The sequence below is a fragment of the Varanus komodoensis genome, unplaced genomic scaffold (genome assembly GCF_004798865.1).
Source record: "Varanus komodoensis strain SLA01 unplaced genomic scaffold, ASM479886v1 scaffold4, whole genome shotgun sequence".
NCBI classification, from domain to species: Eukaryota; Metazoa; Chordata; class Lepidosauria; order Squamata; family Varanidae; genus Varanus; species Varanus komodoensis.
In genome coordinates this window covers 14,265,207-14,282,934 of record NW_025335941.1, presented here as the reverse complement: position 1 = coordinate 14,282,934, position 17,728 = coordinate 14,265,207, and the positions used below count along the sequence as shown (strand labels likewise).

At 40.3% G+C, this 17,728-nt stretch overlaps 1 protein-coding gene across 3 annotated transcripts in view; it reads right to left on the bottom strand.

The window, feature by feature from the left end:
• Positions 1 to 9,334: 9,334 nt before the first annotated feature.
• RUNX1 (RUNX family transcription factor 1) overlaps positions 9,335 to 17,728 on the bottom strand; it is a 207,364-nt gene continuing 198,970 nt past the window's right edge. For all 3 annotated transcript variants that reach the window (XM_044442324.1, XM_044442322.1, XM_044442323.1), the window contains one exon: positions 9,335 to 16,007. In XM_044442324.1, the coding sequence (XP_044298259.1) occupies positions 15,514 to 16,007 (494 nt within the window). In that variant the 3' untranslated portion in view covers positions 9,335 to 15,513. The remainder of the gene's footprint in view (positions 16,008 to 17,728) is intronic.

Genomic DNA, 17,728 nt, shown 5'->3' with positions numbered 1-17,728 from the left:
CCTGCCCCCAGTTAACATGTGAAGTGGGAGGCTGTGGAGGCCACCATCACTTCCACCTCTCCTGTTCAGCACAGGATGAATGCAAGTCTTGAACAGAAAAGATGACAAAGACTTGAAGACAAAAAGATCTTCACCTGGTGCAAAAACTAGCACAACATAGCAACAGGTCCAAGAGCCTTCTTGGAATGGACGTCACACAACTATTGTGATACCACTGAAAATGCCCAAATAGGTTAAATGAGCAGATAAAAAAGATAATAACAATGAAATAAATAGCAATAAAAACCATTGCTAAACCAAAGCATTTCCTTTACTGCATTTTTATGTCTGGGAACAGCTGCACCTGATGAATTTGCCTGTTTTACAGCTGTTAAAGGCAATGGATAGAAGCCAGACAAAAAGGTGGCGTTCCTCACTGGGCTTTGCATCGCACCACTTCATTTTTATTAATAACAGGCAGGATATATCAAGTGAGGCAGCATTTAGCTTTAATAACTCAAGTTTAGTTGGAATGAACCATAATTCATATTGTGGCAACTAAAGTGTAATTTTAGGATGGTGCCGTTTCATAATTCCGTATTCAGTAAAACAGCCAATTTACTGGTGCACAAGCCTTCATTTCCCACAGCATACTTCACAGAAATCCTCAGCCCTCTCTGAAGACCACCTTTGTTCACTGACTTCGTATCCAACTGTTACATCTCATCTGCAGCAGTCTCCCTTTTGGGGTTGCAGTGCTGGCCAAGACTGCCCTCTGGTGAGCTGAGGGCAAGCAACACCTTAGATTTAACCTTAAGAAAACAACAACTCACACAAGGGTGTCGAGAGTTTCTTTCAGAGAAGCATAAATAAGTAGAGTGGGGGGAGAAAGATGAGGGTGGAGAATGGCTGCCCAAACCCTACAGATTTCTCTTTCAGAGCTAGTAAAGTTAATAACTATTTTAGGTACAAACAAATCACAGCTTGCAAAGGATAAACTGCTGTGTGAGGAAAAATAAGTAGGCCAGGCCAATCCAAAAGGCTCTGATTACTAAAGCGAAGAGGAGCTTGTATGTGTGTGCGTGTGTTGTGTCCAACCTATATCTTTAATTGCATGTATGTTATGCATTTATCTGTCATTGAAGCCAGGTGACTAAAGGGAATTTCAACGGAACATCAAGGCTTTTAAAGTTGGGTTCTTTCATCCTGTTTATTTCCAAGGCTGGAGGCAGGACACGGCGGGGAGGGGGGTTGCACAAGAGAAAAATATTTGGGTTGGCAATCTTGATGGAAAGTGAGCTGAAAGATTATAAACAGAAAGAGAAATGAGACAGGGAGTAACAGTTAACAATTTAATTTTGGCAGTGGGCAGTGTTGCCAGATGTCCTCCATTTTGTCCTCACACTTCGGTCTCATCTCTAAGTTCCCATCTTGTTTGTTTAAAGTGGCTAAGCTGGCCACTGTGGGCTAGTGGCCACAAATGAAGATGCCCACCAGAACGCCCCCACCCCTCTGTTGACATGAACAGGAAGCATCTTAACTCTAAGCAATGTGCCAAGTAGAGTCTTTAATATGCATTGGCATGAAAAGCTTAGGAATCATTAAAACCCATTCCCTTTCTGCGGATGATTTAACCTCAGCTTTTGTGTTTGTATTCTTAAGACTGCTTTTCATTTGTGCTTTTGTTGATATTAAAATCTGGTAATTGTGAGCAATATCAGATGTGGTTACTTTCTAGTCATTACGATACCACTTTGTATTATGTAAATAATACTTTAAAAAATAGCTGCTCGGTGGTCAAGGGTCAGCAGCCACCCACAAAGATGCCCACAGGATGGGCCACCCCCTTCTACTGTCATGAAAAGAGAGAACTCTGACCCCAGGTGGCCCTAACTCAAGCCCATCTAAACCAGCAGACTGAGGACAGATAAAGTCTGCTTTGGCTTTCATTCTGTCCCTCCTGCTCAATCATCTGACTTTATCTCTCCCACACCTCCTCTGCCTTCTCACCTTTTATCTGCTTTCTCTCTGCCTCACTTTTTCTCTCCATGACCACAACCATCCTGCCTGGATCCTGCTGCTCCCCACACCATGGCACGTCTTTCCCTCTGGAACAGCTTCCAGTGACTTCTCAGAGTGGCAGTCTAATACATCTGGAGGCTGCTAGGCTGGGAAAGGGGCATGAGCAAGCCCAACAATCCACCCTGTGTGCCAACCCAGATATAACAGAAATGCTTTGAGCATGTACAGTTTTGCACTTTTAACTCACTTAAGGTCATGCGCTGTCATGACTACTGCAATAAACTGGTACTTGCTCCTGTTCTTCTAATGCTAACCATGTTAAGTGGGGAATGAGCGGCATTTTGTTGTATGCATTTTGCACTATTTTATTGACAAATCTATTTTCAAAGTTAAGCTAATAAAACGAGCATCTATAAACATGTACATGCTTATCCAGCCGCTCCCATCTATAAAATGTTCCTGGAAACAAGCAAGAAAGATGCTGCACAGCCAGAGTTAGCTGTGGTGGTCCCCACAGGATCATGCTAGCCAGGCACTGATGCTGGCCAATTTGTTCCCACTGCCATCACCTGTTGCTTTCTGGGTGGTTGTTTGCACAGGAAGGGAAAGGTTGGATTTGGAGGTCCCAAACTTTGGTGTCCAGATCCATGAAGTCTAAGAAGGCAGCAAGAATGAAAAAGTAGTTGGGGTTGTGGTGAATTTCACATCAGTCAGCTAACCAGTCATCAACTTATTTGGCAGCAAACTTCTCGGAATCATCTGTTTTCTTCCAGAATGCTGCTTTCCCTGGATCTACAATTTCTTCCTCTATGTTTCATTTATCTCATTTAGACTTTGATCCTTCAAAATAATTTATGGTAAATTAATAAGGCCTTTGTCCAAGTTAATGTGTTTACAATTATGATGTCAGGACCTGATCCACAGTTCTTCATGATTCATCTGTATTTGAAGGTTTTGGACTGATTTGAGCAGAATCGTGGGAACATAAAAGCAACCCCTACCAGATGAGAGCTCATGGCCACTCTAGTGAAACGTCCTGTTTCCTACAGTGACTAACCAGATGCCTCCAAGCAATCCACAGGGAAGGCAGAAAGGCATCAGCCCCCTGCTGCTGATCTTCCCAAATGGTATTCATAGGCAATGGGGCTACCAAGTGGGAGAGTCAATATATTCCAATTAAAAATTGGAAGGCAAGCAAGCTAATCAAAGAAAGAACATGCACAGCATATAGCAAACAAAGCAGGGAGCAGAGAGCTTGAACTCAGTGGCAAAAATGGTGGGGAATTGTTCCTGCTCCGACAGTTTTATAAGGACATGCTGGTCCTAAAGGATTTTCCATGCCTTATTTTGGATTTGCTTTCCTCTTTCTAAACTATAGTTACCATTGTGAAATCCACGTACTTTTCAAAAAAAGATGTGAATTCTTTCCTGGCCTTTTCAGCTCAGTCTCTTAATGCACTTGAAAGTATAGAGGGTCTCAGGGCCTTTCCAAAGGATCTGTGCAGGGTGTGCCTACACATTTCAGCAAATGCGCTCCCTCCCTGCAAAACCCATCTGTGAAACCTGCTGTCTCTTAAGAAGCTGTTCATGAAGAGTCATCAACTGTATTCTCATGTCCCTTTAACATGCAGAAATCCTGCAGGTCTAGATTTTCCCAACTTGGGGATACAATCATGGGAAAAGCAGTATTGGTTAAACTTCTTCATGTCACATACATGTAGGAATCCTACCAGAATGCAATTAGTGACCTTAAGTACAAGCAAGCTACCCAAGGAGAAACAAGTTGTTGACAGAGTATCAAAGTCAACTGAAATTTCTCAAGTTCCAAACTAGCTAGTTAATACCTCTGCAATGTGACTTTTCCCTTGTCCCCTTCCAATCTTGTCATTTCCAGCTGCATTCCTTGCTTTGTCCACCCTCCCTTTCCAAAATCCCTTGAAGCTGTTTCTCCTTCCCAACAAATGTACCTTCTAGTTGACCAACAATTTATAGCAGGATATTAGAAATGCAGTTCTCATGCCAACAAGCGACTTGTGGAAACAGTCCATTGCAATGAAATCTGTTCATCTGCTCTCCATAGAGTCATTGCAGAATGTTGCTGAATGCAAGGAAACAAGACCTTCACTCTATGGCTTTCCAACATCATCTGTGGGGCTATAGGGTTCTGCAGAGTCCCAACACGGAGGATCCCAGTCTTCAGTTCCCTCCCAGCCCTTTATCCAGATGACCAAAAATAATCATCTAGCTAAAATCCACAGACTGAGGTGTGACAGTGGCAGAGTTCACTGCCACTATGCCTCGCTGCAAATGAGTGTTGAGGTTTACATACATCTAGGGTAGGGCCGGAGAGTGCAGCCTGGGTTTAAATGTCAACTGAAATCACTAAGTGGCCTTACACAGTTTTGCAAATTGCCAGGAGAGCTTCTGCTATTGTGTGGTGTAGAAATGTAAGAAATTCATAAGGCAAGGCACTTTCAGCTTCATAGAATATGGTAAGTATAATTCTGACCTACCTTACAAGACAGCTGTAATGATTATTTATCACCATTTCTTTATTTTTAACATTTCTAGTCCACCCTTTTTCCTTCAAGGAAGTGAAGATAGCATGCAGGCTTCTCCTCCTCTCCATTTTCTCCTCACAACAACTCTGTGAGGTAGGTTAGGCTGAGAGTCAGTGACTGGCCCAAAGTCACCCAGGGAGCTCCATGGCTGAGTGGGGACTAGAATCCAGGTCTCCTGAGTTCGACACTCTAACCACTATGCCACGCTGGGTCATAATGACACAATTGTGCTTTATTTATTTAACAACATTTTAGGCTGCCTTTAAGGGTGGCACCTTCTCATGTATGTGAAGTGTAATGAATGCTTGCAAACACTATATAAACAGCAATCATTATCCTTATTATAGTAAGGGGACAACTGTGGAAGAGAGAACCCCTCTATGAATCCAGAGCAGCCATTTGCTTAGAAAACTATCAGCTGGTTAACATTTATTGAATTCATCCTCTTGCCTGCCTTTAAAGGTTGTCAAGAGAGTGAGAGGACTGTGTGTGCAGGCTGATATGTCCAGATGCAGTTTGGCTGTCACAGTCAGATGTCTGGAAGGAGAATTCGAGAGAACAAAGAGTTGGAAAGTATCACAGAACTCTGCACTCAATATAGTAATATTTCAATTGGCAAGGGAATAATCACAGCTCTGGATTTATGACAGAGCCAATAAGCCATAATTGCCAGCAATTATATCATGCACACATATCAAGCTTGTGAACTCTGAGGCATATATTAGCTTTTTCATGAGCCCAGTTTTGAAAATCTCCTATAAAAACAAGGCATGATTTTTATTTTGGTGGAGAGTAGTGGAAGATGACAGGGCTTGGCATCTCATCACAGCGGCCTTCCTCTCCAAAATTGTGCCAGTATAAATGCAAGGCTGCTTATTTATTGGTTTGATGTATACCAGTCATGTAGTACAGAAGTGCCTGCACACCTGGGCAGACCGGTGGTTGTTTTGTTGCTAATTCAAAGACTTGATGCAGACAACTTCGACTTCAGCTGCAGCTCCTTTTTCCTTGGAAAAGCGAGTGCACATTCGCTTGGTTCATACATAAATTCAGGGCTTTTTTTGTCATAGAACGCACCGGAACGGCGTTCCGGCACCTTTTTTTGACGGATTTTTCCAAGTGATTGTGAATCGTCCTGTTGTGCGTAGCAGGTCAGCAGCAAAAATCATTAACATAGTGCCTGCGAGCTGCTTGTGTGTCGGCGCTGATTGTCGGCACTGATTGTGAGGGTGCTGCTCAGCTTGGGACGCTGCTTGGCTTGGGATCGGTCATGTGGTCACGCTCTGAGTGCTTACTGCCGGCGGCGACCATTGTGTAAAAGTGTGACCCCAAGACATGAGTTCAGCACCTTTTTTTTTTTTTTACAAAAAAGGCACTGCATAAACTAATCCATGGTCTATTCAACAAACAACTTGTTGGACTAGCCAGGATTTCTCTGGTAGATAATCAGTCCATCCATGGTTTTTCCTCAGTCGATGGCTTATTGATTTCCCTTCCCTTCTCCTTTGCCCACATGTTCCTTATATCCCAAATGGCCTTGCAGTGCTATAGTCTTGGCAAGTAGAGCGGCTTGTATTTTTTACTACTCTTCCTCACCAGTTTTGTAGCCTTGTGAACCAGCCTATGAACAGTCCACAGTTCTGCACTGAAACGCAATGACAACCAATGGGTGAAGCAACCAAACAGAGTAAGAACAGAAGAACCACCATGCTGGATCAGATCAAGAATCCATCTGGTCCAGCATTCTGTTCACAGAGTGGTCAACCATTTGCCCATGAGAACTCAGAGGCAGGATATGAGAGTGACAGCACCTTCTCGGCCTGTTTCTGAACCATTGGCCTACACGGTTCTGCTGCCTGTGAAAGTTGCACAGAGCCACCAGGAATAGTAGATAGGGCTAGATAGTCTTCTCCTGCATGAATTTCTCCAGTTCTGTTTCACAGCTGTCCAAGGTGATGGCCATCACTACTTCTTGTGAAAGTGGGTTCTATTGCTTAATTTTGCATAGTGTGAAAAAGTTTCCTCATTTTATCTGTCCTGAGCGTCCCACCAATCAGCTTCATGGGATGACCTCTTTGGGTTCTAGTATTATGGAAGAGGGAGAAAAAGATCTACTTATGCACTTCCTCCACACCATGCATAATTTTGTACACCTCTATTATGTCATTCCTTACCTTTTCAGTAAGCCAAACAATCCCAGCTGTTGTAACCTCACAGGGGACTTGCTCCAGCCTCTTCATCATTTTAGTTGCCCCTTTCTGCACTTTTCCCAGTTCTACAGTATCCTTCTTTAGGTGCAGTGACTAGAAAATACAGTGTTCTAAATTTGGTATAAGGCAATAGGAGATTAGTAGTTCTACTTGCGGTTCCTAATTCTGCCTAATATGGACCTTGTCTTTTCACAGCAGCTGCATTTTAAGCTGACATTTTCATTGAGCATTACAGTGCAACCTCAAGATCTCTTACTTAATCAGTCACCACTAGCTCAGACCCCATTAGCTTATACTTGGAGTTGGGATTCTTTGCCCCAGTCTGCATTACTTTTGCCATTTTGTTGCTCATTCTCCAAATTTGGAAAAATCCCTTTTTGTTTCAGCCACTCTGAAGTATACAATGTCATCAGCAAACCCAGCCACTTCACTGCTCACTCCTAATTCCAGATCATTTATGAATTAATTGAAAATAATTGACTCCAGTATAGTTCCCCATGGAACCCCATTCTTTACACTCTGTTATTGGGAGAATTTTATACCATGAGTTCCCCTTCTGGGTTTTTTGTGGCAAACACATCATGGTTTGTTTGGACAGTCAGCTTCACACATCACAACAAAGCCAACATCCAGTAACCTATGCCATGGCTTAAGCATCATGTGTGAACCAGGCCTGTCGTCTGCATCTCTGACCACACTCACACTGTACTGTAATGTCTGATAAGGGTTTTCCAGGTAGTTGTACACATATGCTGCAGCCTGACTTTCCCTCTCAAGAGAGTAGGAAAAATGGCACCATTTGGCTCCCCACACATATGGGCATCGATGCCCATTCATTTTGTTCACTACTTTGGTTTTATTCTGTTTTAATTTAATGGTTTTATATGTTTTGCTCTATTCTTGTGTTTTATGATTCTAAGCTTTATCTTGTAAACCAGCCCAAGAACTTCAGTTACTGGGTAGTATAGAAATGTAATAAATCAGTGAAAGGCCTATGCTACATATTACTCACAAGCATGGTAGATGTGTCCATGTAGAGGACACATCTACGTGTTTCTCTGTCACTTGTGAGCAACTGACTCGGCCAAAGTTTTCTGTTCAGAATTTGTTGCCTTTAAATCCAAAGTGTTTTAGCCTGTGCATACCTACTCAGGCTCAAACACAACAGCTATCAGTCATCCATCTTTCTGATATGCAATATTATCCATATTAAAACAAGAAATTAACTTTCTCTTCTATGGGAGAGTAAAATATATCTATACTGAAAACCCAACTTTTTGAAATAGAAAAAAAATGTTGGCTAGACATGTAGAAAAGAAATGGGTTTTATTGCAGTTTCATGATACTTAAAAAGTTTGAGACCAAACATTATTTATTCTATGTCAGACAGAAAGCTTCATTTTATAGCTGGTGTATTAGATTTTCTTCCTAATGTATTTTACCCTTTTCTTACAAACCCAAACAATTCCCAGACAATGACTCGTGCTGACTAATAGTAGTCTGGGAAAATTTTAGATGTCCTTATAACTTCAAACCAGAGAACAAACCCTTGAAGTAGTGAATTAAATATTTCTATGAAGAATTCTATGAATTTGGGTAGGTGTTTAAATTCAGGACATGCTTCAGCTTCCAATTCCACTTAAGCAGTTTGTTATCCATTGATTTCAACGAAGAGTAAACCCCTTTGGAGTGGGGCGAGTTGTCCTTTGTGCCTTTCCAGTTTAAGTTGCAGATGCACAATTACCTGCAACAACTTAAATCCAGTTCTCAGGTGCATTGTATTTGTACAAAATAGTACAGATAGTAATGTGTCATGTTAGCTGGGAAGGATGTGGAATAATTAAATCAGATATTTTCTATTTAAATTACACCTGAGTACGTGTGTGCACATGTGCACACATGCATGTGTGCGTACATGCAGGGGGGAACTAACCCTTTCCCATTTCCAGTTTTGGTATATTTTCTAAAGCGTTGTGAGAATAGAAGTCCACAAATGTAATTGTCGACTGGCCCACAGCCAAGGTTTCTCTGGCAAATGCTTGCTGCAATTGCCTGGCATCAAGTAGGTGATTCCTCCCTTTGCAGAGCTCTCTTCATAGCTAAGAGTATTCAGAATGTGTGTGTGTGGGTGTTATCTCACTGTGTTGAGTAGGAGGGAGGGAGGGAGGGAGAGATCCTGCAGTTCTGCTGAGAATGGCAAACATAAATAACTGGAAATAAGGGAGTCAAATTCTCACTTCATGCAGGGCTTTGGAGGCCCTCAGAAACACCAAGGTCTTCATTGCTTAAGAGAAAGACCACCCCTTCACTTCTTCTGGGTCTCCTGGGTATACCATAAAAATATGGGATGGGTGTGGGTGGGAATAGTCACAGAAAGGTATATATCACCAAACATTTGTGGATCCTTATGCAGTAAAATGCTCTGGCAATGCAAATCTATGTTTACATATTCATGTAGGTCTGAGGCTTCTTAGTAAGAGTGTTTAGGACTGCAGCCTTATGATGCCAACCAACCACCAGACCCAAGTTCATAAAGCCCAAGGAAAGAATCAAGCAATTCACTACTTCTCAAACAGTTTATTGGTCATTCACACTAATTATAATATTGAATGTACAGAAGAAATTGTGGTACAAAGAAAGCAAATTTCCATTAGAAGAAATGCAGCAGTCCAGCTGCTCTGCATGCTACTCACAATGAATTCTCCTGGACACACTGACCTTGTTATGTAAAGGAAGTGCCTATTTAGATACGATATCTAGAGACATGGTGGTGTGCATGGGGGGTGGGGTGGGGGGGGAGACTCCTGTTTTCTTCCTAATTAGAGAAACCAGTTATTTCAAGAACTAAAAAATCCCCCTTTTGAAAGTGAACCAAATGGCAGTATCAGGAGATGTGACAATCCCAGTACATAGCAGAATTGGGTCGCAAATACACTGAGAAATTGTTGAACTCACATATCCAAATGCATGCTCCAGACCAGCCTTGCTTGTCATTGAGTCACCCATCTGATTTGCCACAGAGTAATTTCTCATTAAATGTGTGTGTTCTTCAGAAATTGTAACTGTTAGCTTCAGAATACCACAAATAACCCACAGTTGTTTGCACATTCATTTTCTCCTACAACAAAAAGGTGAAGAGCTTTTGATGTGCCACATGAAACCATGCTGTAACTGTTTACAAAGTAACTAAAACAGTTTATCTTGAAACCTAAAATAATTAAACTGGAAAGAAATAAGTCACCTACAGTATTTAGCAAAGGCAAGTTCAGAAAAGGATGTAGCAAATGAAAAATGTTAAATACTTACAAGCATTAACAATATTTTTCTATGAAGCTTTTAAAACCTATTTACACACATAAATACAATTCAGTCTCCTGATGCAACCTTTTTATGACAAGTGGAAAAAAATGACTAGTGGATAATATTGGTCTAGGAAAATTAAGAAAAAGGTCACAATGCATAATGAGTCCTGTAATATAACATGTTTATAAAATATTATAAACAAGGTTTTTTTTAACAATGAATAATGGCATCTGAGGAAAAATGATTACTTTGAGGAAAGAAAAAAAAATCACTGATATTTCTGATTGTGGGATGTCATTGTGGGAAATCAGTTTAACCTACGTATAAGCATTTTAGTATGCCAAAAATTAAGATGCATTCACACCACTGCACTCAAATATGGGGAAATGCTGCTTCCAGAGCAGTGTTAGAAGTCTTTTATCCAGACCCATCCTAAACACATTCACCTTAAACTAAGTCTCATTTGCTTTAATGGGATTTGTCTCTTAATAATTATATTGAGGGTCTCAGTTGTTTAGCTGAAATGTGAAGCAAAAGCTGGGCTGGAAAAAAAATTAATCCAGTTCAGTTCAGTTCAGTTCACTTAAAGCCAAATTGTTTTAAAATGCTTTAACAATACTGTTAAAGAATAGTTAGATACTATGCTATTCAAGTTACTTGTAGTGGGCATTTACACTAAAATGGGTTCCTCCTTACTAGTCATCATCTGGTCGTTATAATTTGTTTCAAAAGGTGATAATACTGCCAAATACAGTTATATTTTTTAAAAAAGGCAACAGCTTATCATCTTTCTTGGAGTTTAAATGGGAAGAGAATTTATTAATCAATGCTATTCTAATATTGAATTAATCTGAATATATTGAATATATTCTTTGAATTTGAAGATAAAATAGATCTTTCCCATTCTACATGTACAAAAGTAGCTCAGCTTGTGTCTTTAACTATTCATCCCTTCCTAGGGAGACCCAACATAGGCTCAATCTATCCATTTATGGAATTGTACCTTTGCAGAAGACTTCAGAAGGATGTGCAAGTCATGACTTTAGAAGAAATACCACTTGTGTTATTAAGCACAAATGAGCATTTGCAGGATAAAACCTAATCCACTCAACATCTAGTAAATTTGAACTGCCAAGGAAGGAATCCTTTCTCAGCAGAACTGCAGGATCTCTCTCTCTCTCTGTCACACACACACACTTCTCAGCATTAAATGCATTCTCCAAAGTTTTATTGAAATCCTTGGCATTTACTTAAGACTAACTGCATTTAGGTTTCTAAGCCCAGAATTTACTGATACTGCACTATAAGGAAGAAGAGCTTTGGGAGAACTACATTGGGTTAGTTTCCTAAGAAAAGAAATAGTGATGAATTGTGAGTATCTGGGTGGTGGTCAAGCATGTTAAACATTAGGTGCAAAGTTCCCAGGTACAATAAAGACTTAACCTGATGTAGGGATAAGCACTTGATATTATTATGACTCTGGGCTAGGGAGAGCCGAATCAACTCTATTCTAGGGAGCCAGGCAGAATGAATGGAAATGAAGGATGAAATGTTAGATGCTGATCCCTAGGATGATCCTCTATACATTGGCCCACTCATTTTTGAACCTTATCATATGCAAAAAAGGAGGTGTGGGTGCATACAGAATGGATGGAGGAGGAAACCAGCACACCTGTGGAAAATGAACAGTATTATTTAAGGGGCCAAACACATGTTTTGCATGTACAAGGTCCTGGGGAAATTCCTGGATTTCCTTGTAGGGTTTTAAAAACATCAGTCCCCCATGCAAACATGTTCTACTCAAGTTCATTGTTTTTGACTATCCACCTTAGAAATGTCAGACTACATGGCCACAATGGTTCCATGTCAGTTCATCTGTGGAAGATGCTGGTTAGCCAGACACACTTACTTGGGAGTGACCCCATTAAACAAAATGGGACTTGCTTTCTGAGTGAACCTGCATTGGAAGGCACTGTCACTCACTACTGCTGCAGGTACTTAATGAGTTCTTTGAATACTGGATAAAATAGTATACATTTTTTCAGGCATAAATTGCAGAGAGTATACAGTGGCCTTAATTATTGATAATACACAATTGTCATTTTTATCAAGAAGATGTCAGCAGTAAGCACTCACTTGTAGCCTAAAGGACAATGCAATGTATTTTAAGTTGAAAGCCGTAGAAAAGTTATCCTGAAAGAGCCATCTAAATGTCATTGGAAACATAAGGAATCAATATAGGGAAAATAAAAAGGTGGCTGTAACAGTTTTGTTGTGATTAATTATTTTGAAATACTTTTATGGCAGAAGCACAAAGATGTCTTATCTCTTCCAAATGCATTAATGCCCAGCCCCAAATAAATTTAAATTTTCCAGTTGCAAAAAATGCAGTAACTCAAATAAGCCCAGAATAAACCAGGAATCAGACAATATACTAATCTGAACTGGGAGAAAATGTCATTGTGTGATCTGTTGAGCTTTTGCTGAGATCAGCTGAAATAATTTTCTGCTCAAAGTCGATCTGACTGATGACATGCTTAACTCTGTGACATTTATACCAAAGTGCTACTGCATCAGACACAAAAATAATGTAAAAGCAAAATCTACAAATAGATATAGATAAAGATATAAAAGAAACAAGTATTTTAAATAAGTCCAGCTGTTTTGCTGCCTGCAGCCAAGGATCTTGCTAATCCGAATCTTTTATTAACTTTTTAAAACACCCAAACACTGATTTAAAGGCCTGCTTTCAAATACTCACAAGAGTTGACCTACAATTGTTCCACTGATTTTTAAAAGGTCCATTTGTTAACAAACAAAAGATATTTCTAAATCTGTTGACTTCAGCAGTTTTCATTTAACAAGGAGTACAATTGCATTCCAATCAAACCTCCACATATAATAGTGCCTTATAATTTACAGTGATGTCTGATACGTATGAGATGCATTAGACAACAGTGAAAGTTCCATAGCAATCAAACTGAATTATTATGAAAACAAAAAGAAATAAATGGGCTTTATCGGTCTTGACTGTTATTCCATTCTCCTTCTTCAATGATGGACATGGTTTTGCTAGGTGCAAATCTCATCTGTTCTAGACTCCAAATACATTTATGTGAACTGAGCTTTAAACTGGATGTGACAAGTAGCACACTGACACTTGTTTTCAACCAAAAGGAAGCACAGGTGGTCACATGTCTGAATGAAGGAATGGTGTAGAGAGGGGCCACTCCCAACATTTTCCCAATCAAAAGTGCTTATTTGGTTTCCGACATATAGGAAAGATATACGGACATCCCTATCTTTTCTCTTACAGGATGAAAACAGCTGCATATGGGTGACTAGGCAAATGAGAACTGGTTATAAGAGCCCCACACCCACATCACACCTTTGCTCAGACTTACAGCCTTCTAAATTTGCCTTTGCTTGCCATTGTTCAAAGCTGTGATAGAGTTATTTGTGACTGTACCTTCTATCTGTTCCCAGTGATATCGGTGGGACTTGCACCCATTATGCTGAGCCAGGGCCTTAAAAAAATTCCTGCACTTCCCATTGAATCAAAACAGAATGTCCAGGTTATATCCGATTCTGCTCACAATGTACAGACATGAAAGTTACCTAAGAAAGTAATACTCCTGTATCAAATTAGGTTAGATTTTAATTTTTGCTTTTGTGGCTTTTAAGCCAGGGTGAGGAAGTTGTGGCTCTCCAGACATTTTGGCCATCAGCCCAAACCAGAATGACCAATGGCGAGTGGTGAGCAGCCTTGTAAGGAGGGCCACTTACAAACCAGCAAAAAAGAGGAAATGCATCATCAGCAAAGCAGACAAATGAGGACATTGCTTTGCATAAATTGTTGCTTCTATACATAGATGCAGATTTAGAAATGATTATTATCCTTTAAATAGAGACATAATGCACCACAGTGTGGAAGACTGTGACCAGATGACCTGGGTGTTTAGCTCAGGCTGCTGCCCAGACACTGATAATGGGCATTTTGAAAGCACAGTTTTCCCTTCAATTTTTAAAAATCTTTCAGCCAGACCTGGGCTGAGCAGCCCTTCCAACAAAGGATGTCTGCAGTCACAGGATGGTCCTCTGGCAGCCCTTCAGTTACACGAGCATCCTCTGTAAATGAGGGCTCACAGCCATCTCAGGCCAAAACATCTGGAGGGCTCACCCTGCTTGTAAGGATGCTGATGCAGTGGAGCATCCAGCTCTCCTTGGAATTCCAAGTATTTTTTCTTAGACCAATCCCTGCCTCCAATGTCCCATTCAAGTGCTAAAACCTGCTTTAAAACCACTGGGATAAAATTGTGGCAAAATGGAATGAGAAATCTTTTTTTTCTTTTAAAGAGTAGAGTCATCCTGACACTGCTTCCATCATACTAACAGTTAAACTAATTCTGGGTTCTCAAATGAACAAAAATGGCTTGAGTATTGAATGACAGATGAAAGTGAAACGGAGCTCAATGTAAACAATACTTCTAAATAATTAAAAGTCACATTACCCATAATTATTCCAGCCATTTTATATGTGATAATTTTAAACTTTGGTTGCTACAAAATGCATGTGCTTATCTTTCAAGCGTATTTAAATAATAAAGGTATCACACACAAAAACTCAATGCTGAGCATAAATATCAAGCAACTCATCATATATGTTTTCAGTAGTTGAAAAGTACTCTAAGCTGTCACTTTTTTATATTAAAGGAAAAATTAAATTACCTCCCAGGAAGGTGGGGATTTTTTTGGGGGGGGGGATGCCTTCAGCTGACAAAGTACAAGAAAAGCAAGCACATTTTATTTTTTAAAAAAAGATTAAATTGTTTTGCCAATTTTAAGGTGCCAAAAATAAAATTAAAATGATATGCAAAGAAGGATGAGTTGCATCCTAAAAAATAACAAGTAAAAGAATTCCCATACTCTTTGGAATATACAACTTGGTTAAAAAAATCAATTCCAGGATATAAAACCTCTTATTCACAGCATTGCTAAATCAGAAGCATTCACAGTTTTTCTCTGAGAATCTTCCTATACTTCCTTTTAACTAACGTGTCCAAATGATTGGTTCATCTCATGAAGACTGTGTCAGGCTTTAAGCCTCAAAACCAGATGGCAAACAAAAATACTTTTTTAAAAGATCTGAGGAGCTAATTTTGAAGTCTCAGCCTCTGGAAATATATTGAGTATCTATCCTTCCCCATATCTACAGTCAAAGTGAGTAGTATTCCATCTTAAAATGTCATCATCTTCAGAAGTTCAGCCCTTGGACAAGTGTACCATCTCACTGAAAAAAATCAGTTGAATAACTGCATGAAACCATTCCTAGAAAAACTGACTTCTGGACTGATTGCTTCTTGGGGTAATCTATAAACATGGCAGCAATCGCAACTGCTCATGTGAAAACCATGGATATCAGCATCTGTACTAATATTTCAATATGGTCGCCAAACTGCTTCTTCTAGCCTTGCTGTGGTTCCCATGTTGGTAGGGGAGTTGCTGTGACTGCCTTCTGTGTCCACAACATCATTTTGGTTTGGAAGGTTGGGATTGAGGAGAGTAGATCCTGTGGAAGCATTAGTGCATGGAGGAAGGATACGTGGGGGCGACCGATCTCCTCCGGACATCATGGAGAACTGGTATGATCCTGCTGATGTTCCATAGTAGAGATGGTAAGAAGGGGAGCTGGTCTGAAATGGGCCACCTTGAGCCTGAGAAGAACCTGGGTATGGAGGTGGTAGGTAAGTGTGATATCTAGTGGCAGTGGTCATAGCAGACATACCAATTCCTATTCCTGAGCTGACAGGTGTTGGAGTATAGGTGAATGCTCCTGGATAGTGCATGCGAGGATCAGAAATGGAAGGAATGGCAGGGAAAGGACGATCAATTCCAACTCTTGGATCACTGAATGCTGTTAAATCAGATGTACCTAGTATGGAGAAGAGGATAGAGAAGATGTAGTAATAATAAAGTCGAAGACTGATTCATTGTACTTTTGGGAAAAAATATTATGTCATCAACAGTGATACACTTACAATGCTCTTGTGCCCTGGAGATTGCACTGGAAGTTTAAAATGAATGAGGAAACCTGCTTGGTTTTCAAAATGAAAAGTGCTTTTGCGGAAGCTCTGAAATATTTCATTAAACATTCCAACAACAGCTGTTCCCTGATAACGTTTGCAGCCACTGTGCTTATTTTCAGAATTCTCCTCTTTTGATGAAGGCCTCATACCCTCTGTGATTTCAACCAAACAGTGGCATGTAATGATATCACAATGGTATGTAGCCGATCATATCTGGCTGTGTGCTAGTGATGCTGAAGCCAACAAAGCTCATTTAGAGGGTAATGCTTGTGGAGTGTTCAGATGGATGTTCCTAACTCTCCAGGAAGAGGAGTATAGGGGAATTCTTCCTGAATGGCCACACAGGGATAGAATAAGATTGCAAAGGGGTGGGCAGGAGTGACATCATTCAATGTGGATAAGTGTTTGTGAATATTGAACTTCCTTCTCTTTTTCTATTCATTCCAACCAGCTACAAACATTATGTTGCTTTCCTCTGCCAGAAGATACTGAAGGACTAATGTATCTGGGAAGGAAAATGTTCCAAATAACATGATCCATGCTTGAAATGATGGTTGAACTTCAACTCCTTTCTTCTGTGGACAGAGGAACTTTCACTCGCCATCCCCCTCCACCCCACACAACAGATTGAAGAGATAATGGCCTCTTAAAAGGGAGCTTCTGGACAGGCTCCAGTTAAGAGAGCCTGTGTCTCCTCTTTCTTGCCAACTATCACAAGGCATTAAAATAACAATAAAGAAGTCTCTCCTCACAGCAACACCTCCTGAGACACAGCATGGCGTCTGCATAAAAGGAATGTATATGTTCAGAAAATAAGAATCAGGAGGTGGGAGAAAGGAACAAAAACAAGCTGTGTAGATGTGACTGGATTAAAAAGGCACTGAAGACATGCGGAGTGTCAGGTTCTGAAAACTTGTCAGCCCAGCAGCCATGCCTCTTTGACAGGTTTCCACAGTTTTCTCAGGCAATTTCTGTGACAAGCTAGAGCCTTAATTCTGGATGTCCCAGGTATAAAACTCATCTGCCTTCCTCCTTAAAAATGCAGCTGAGCATCACACCACCCTAACATAAGCTTCTAGCGGTCTGTGTTGACTGCAAAGAAGTTTGCCATAATTTTACCCCCTAGTGGCTTTCCTGTGCCGTCAAAAGCTGTGCAGCGATTTCATGGGAGATGCTGCTGCATAGTATGGCAGTATTGTGACAAAAGCTCATCTGTTGATCATCTGGTTGCTGCACAGCATTTAAAGACCAAAGGGAGCAATTCTGACTGCGAACCACTTGAACTCTGCTTTATGCTGGCTGCCCCTCAGTGCCAATGAAAAGCTAATATTTCTCTACCTAATCTTGGCTGATTTTTCTGGCCATGATCCATATTATTTAATCATCAAAATATAAAAGTTATGATACATGTCTCCTATTATTTAGTCAGTGTATGAAACTAATTTTTTTTCTATTACATATCACAAATTGAAAATTTGTGTTGCTCTGGTTTTAGTTAATGTGAAAAGGTGAATTTAGGGAGGGAATATAAAGATTAGAGGCCTTTAGAAGTACCCATACAAAATAC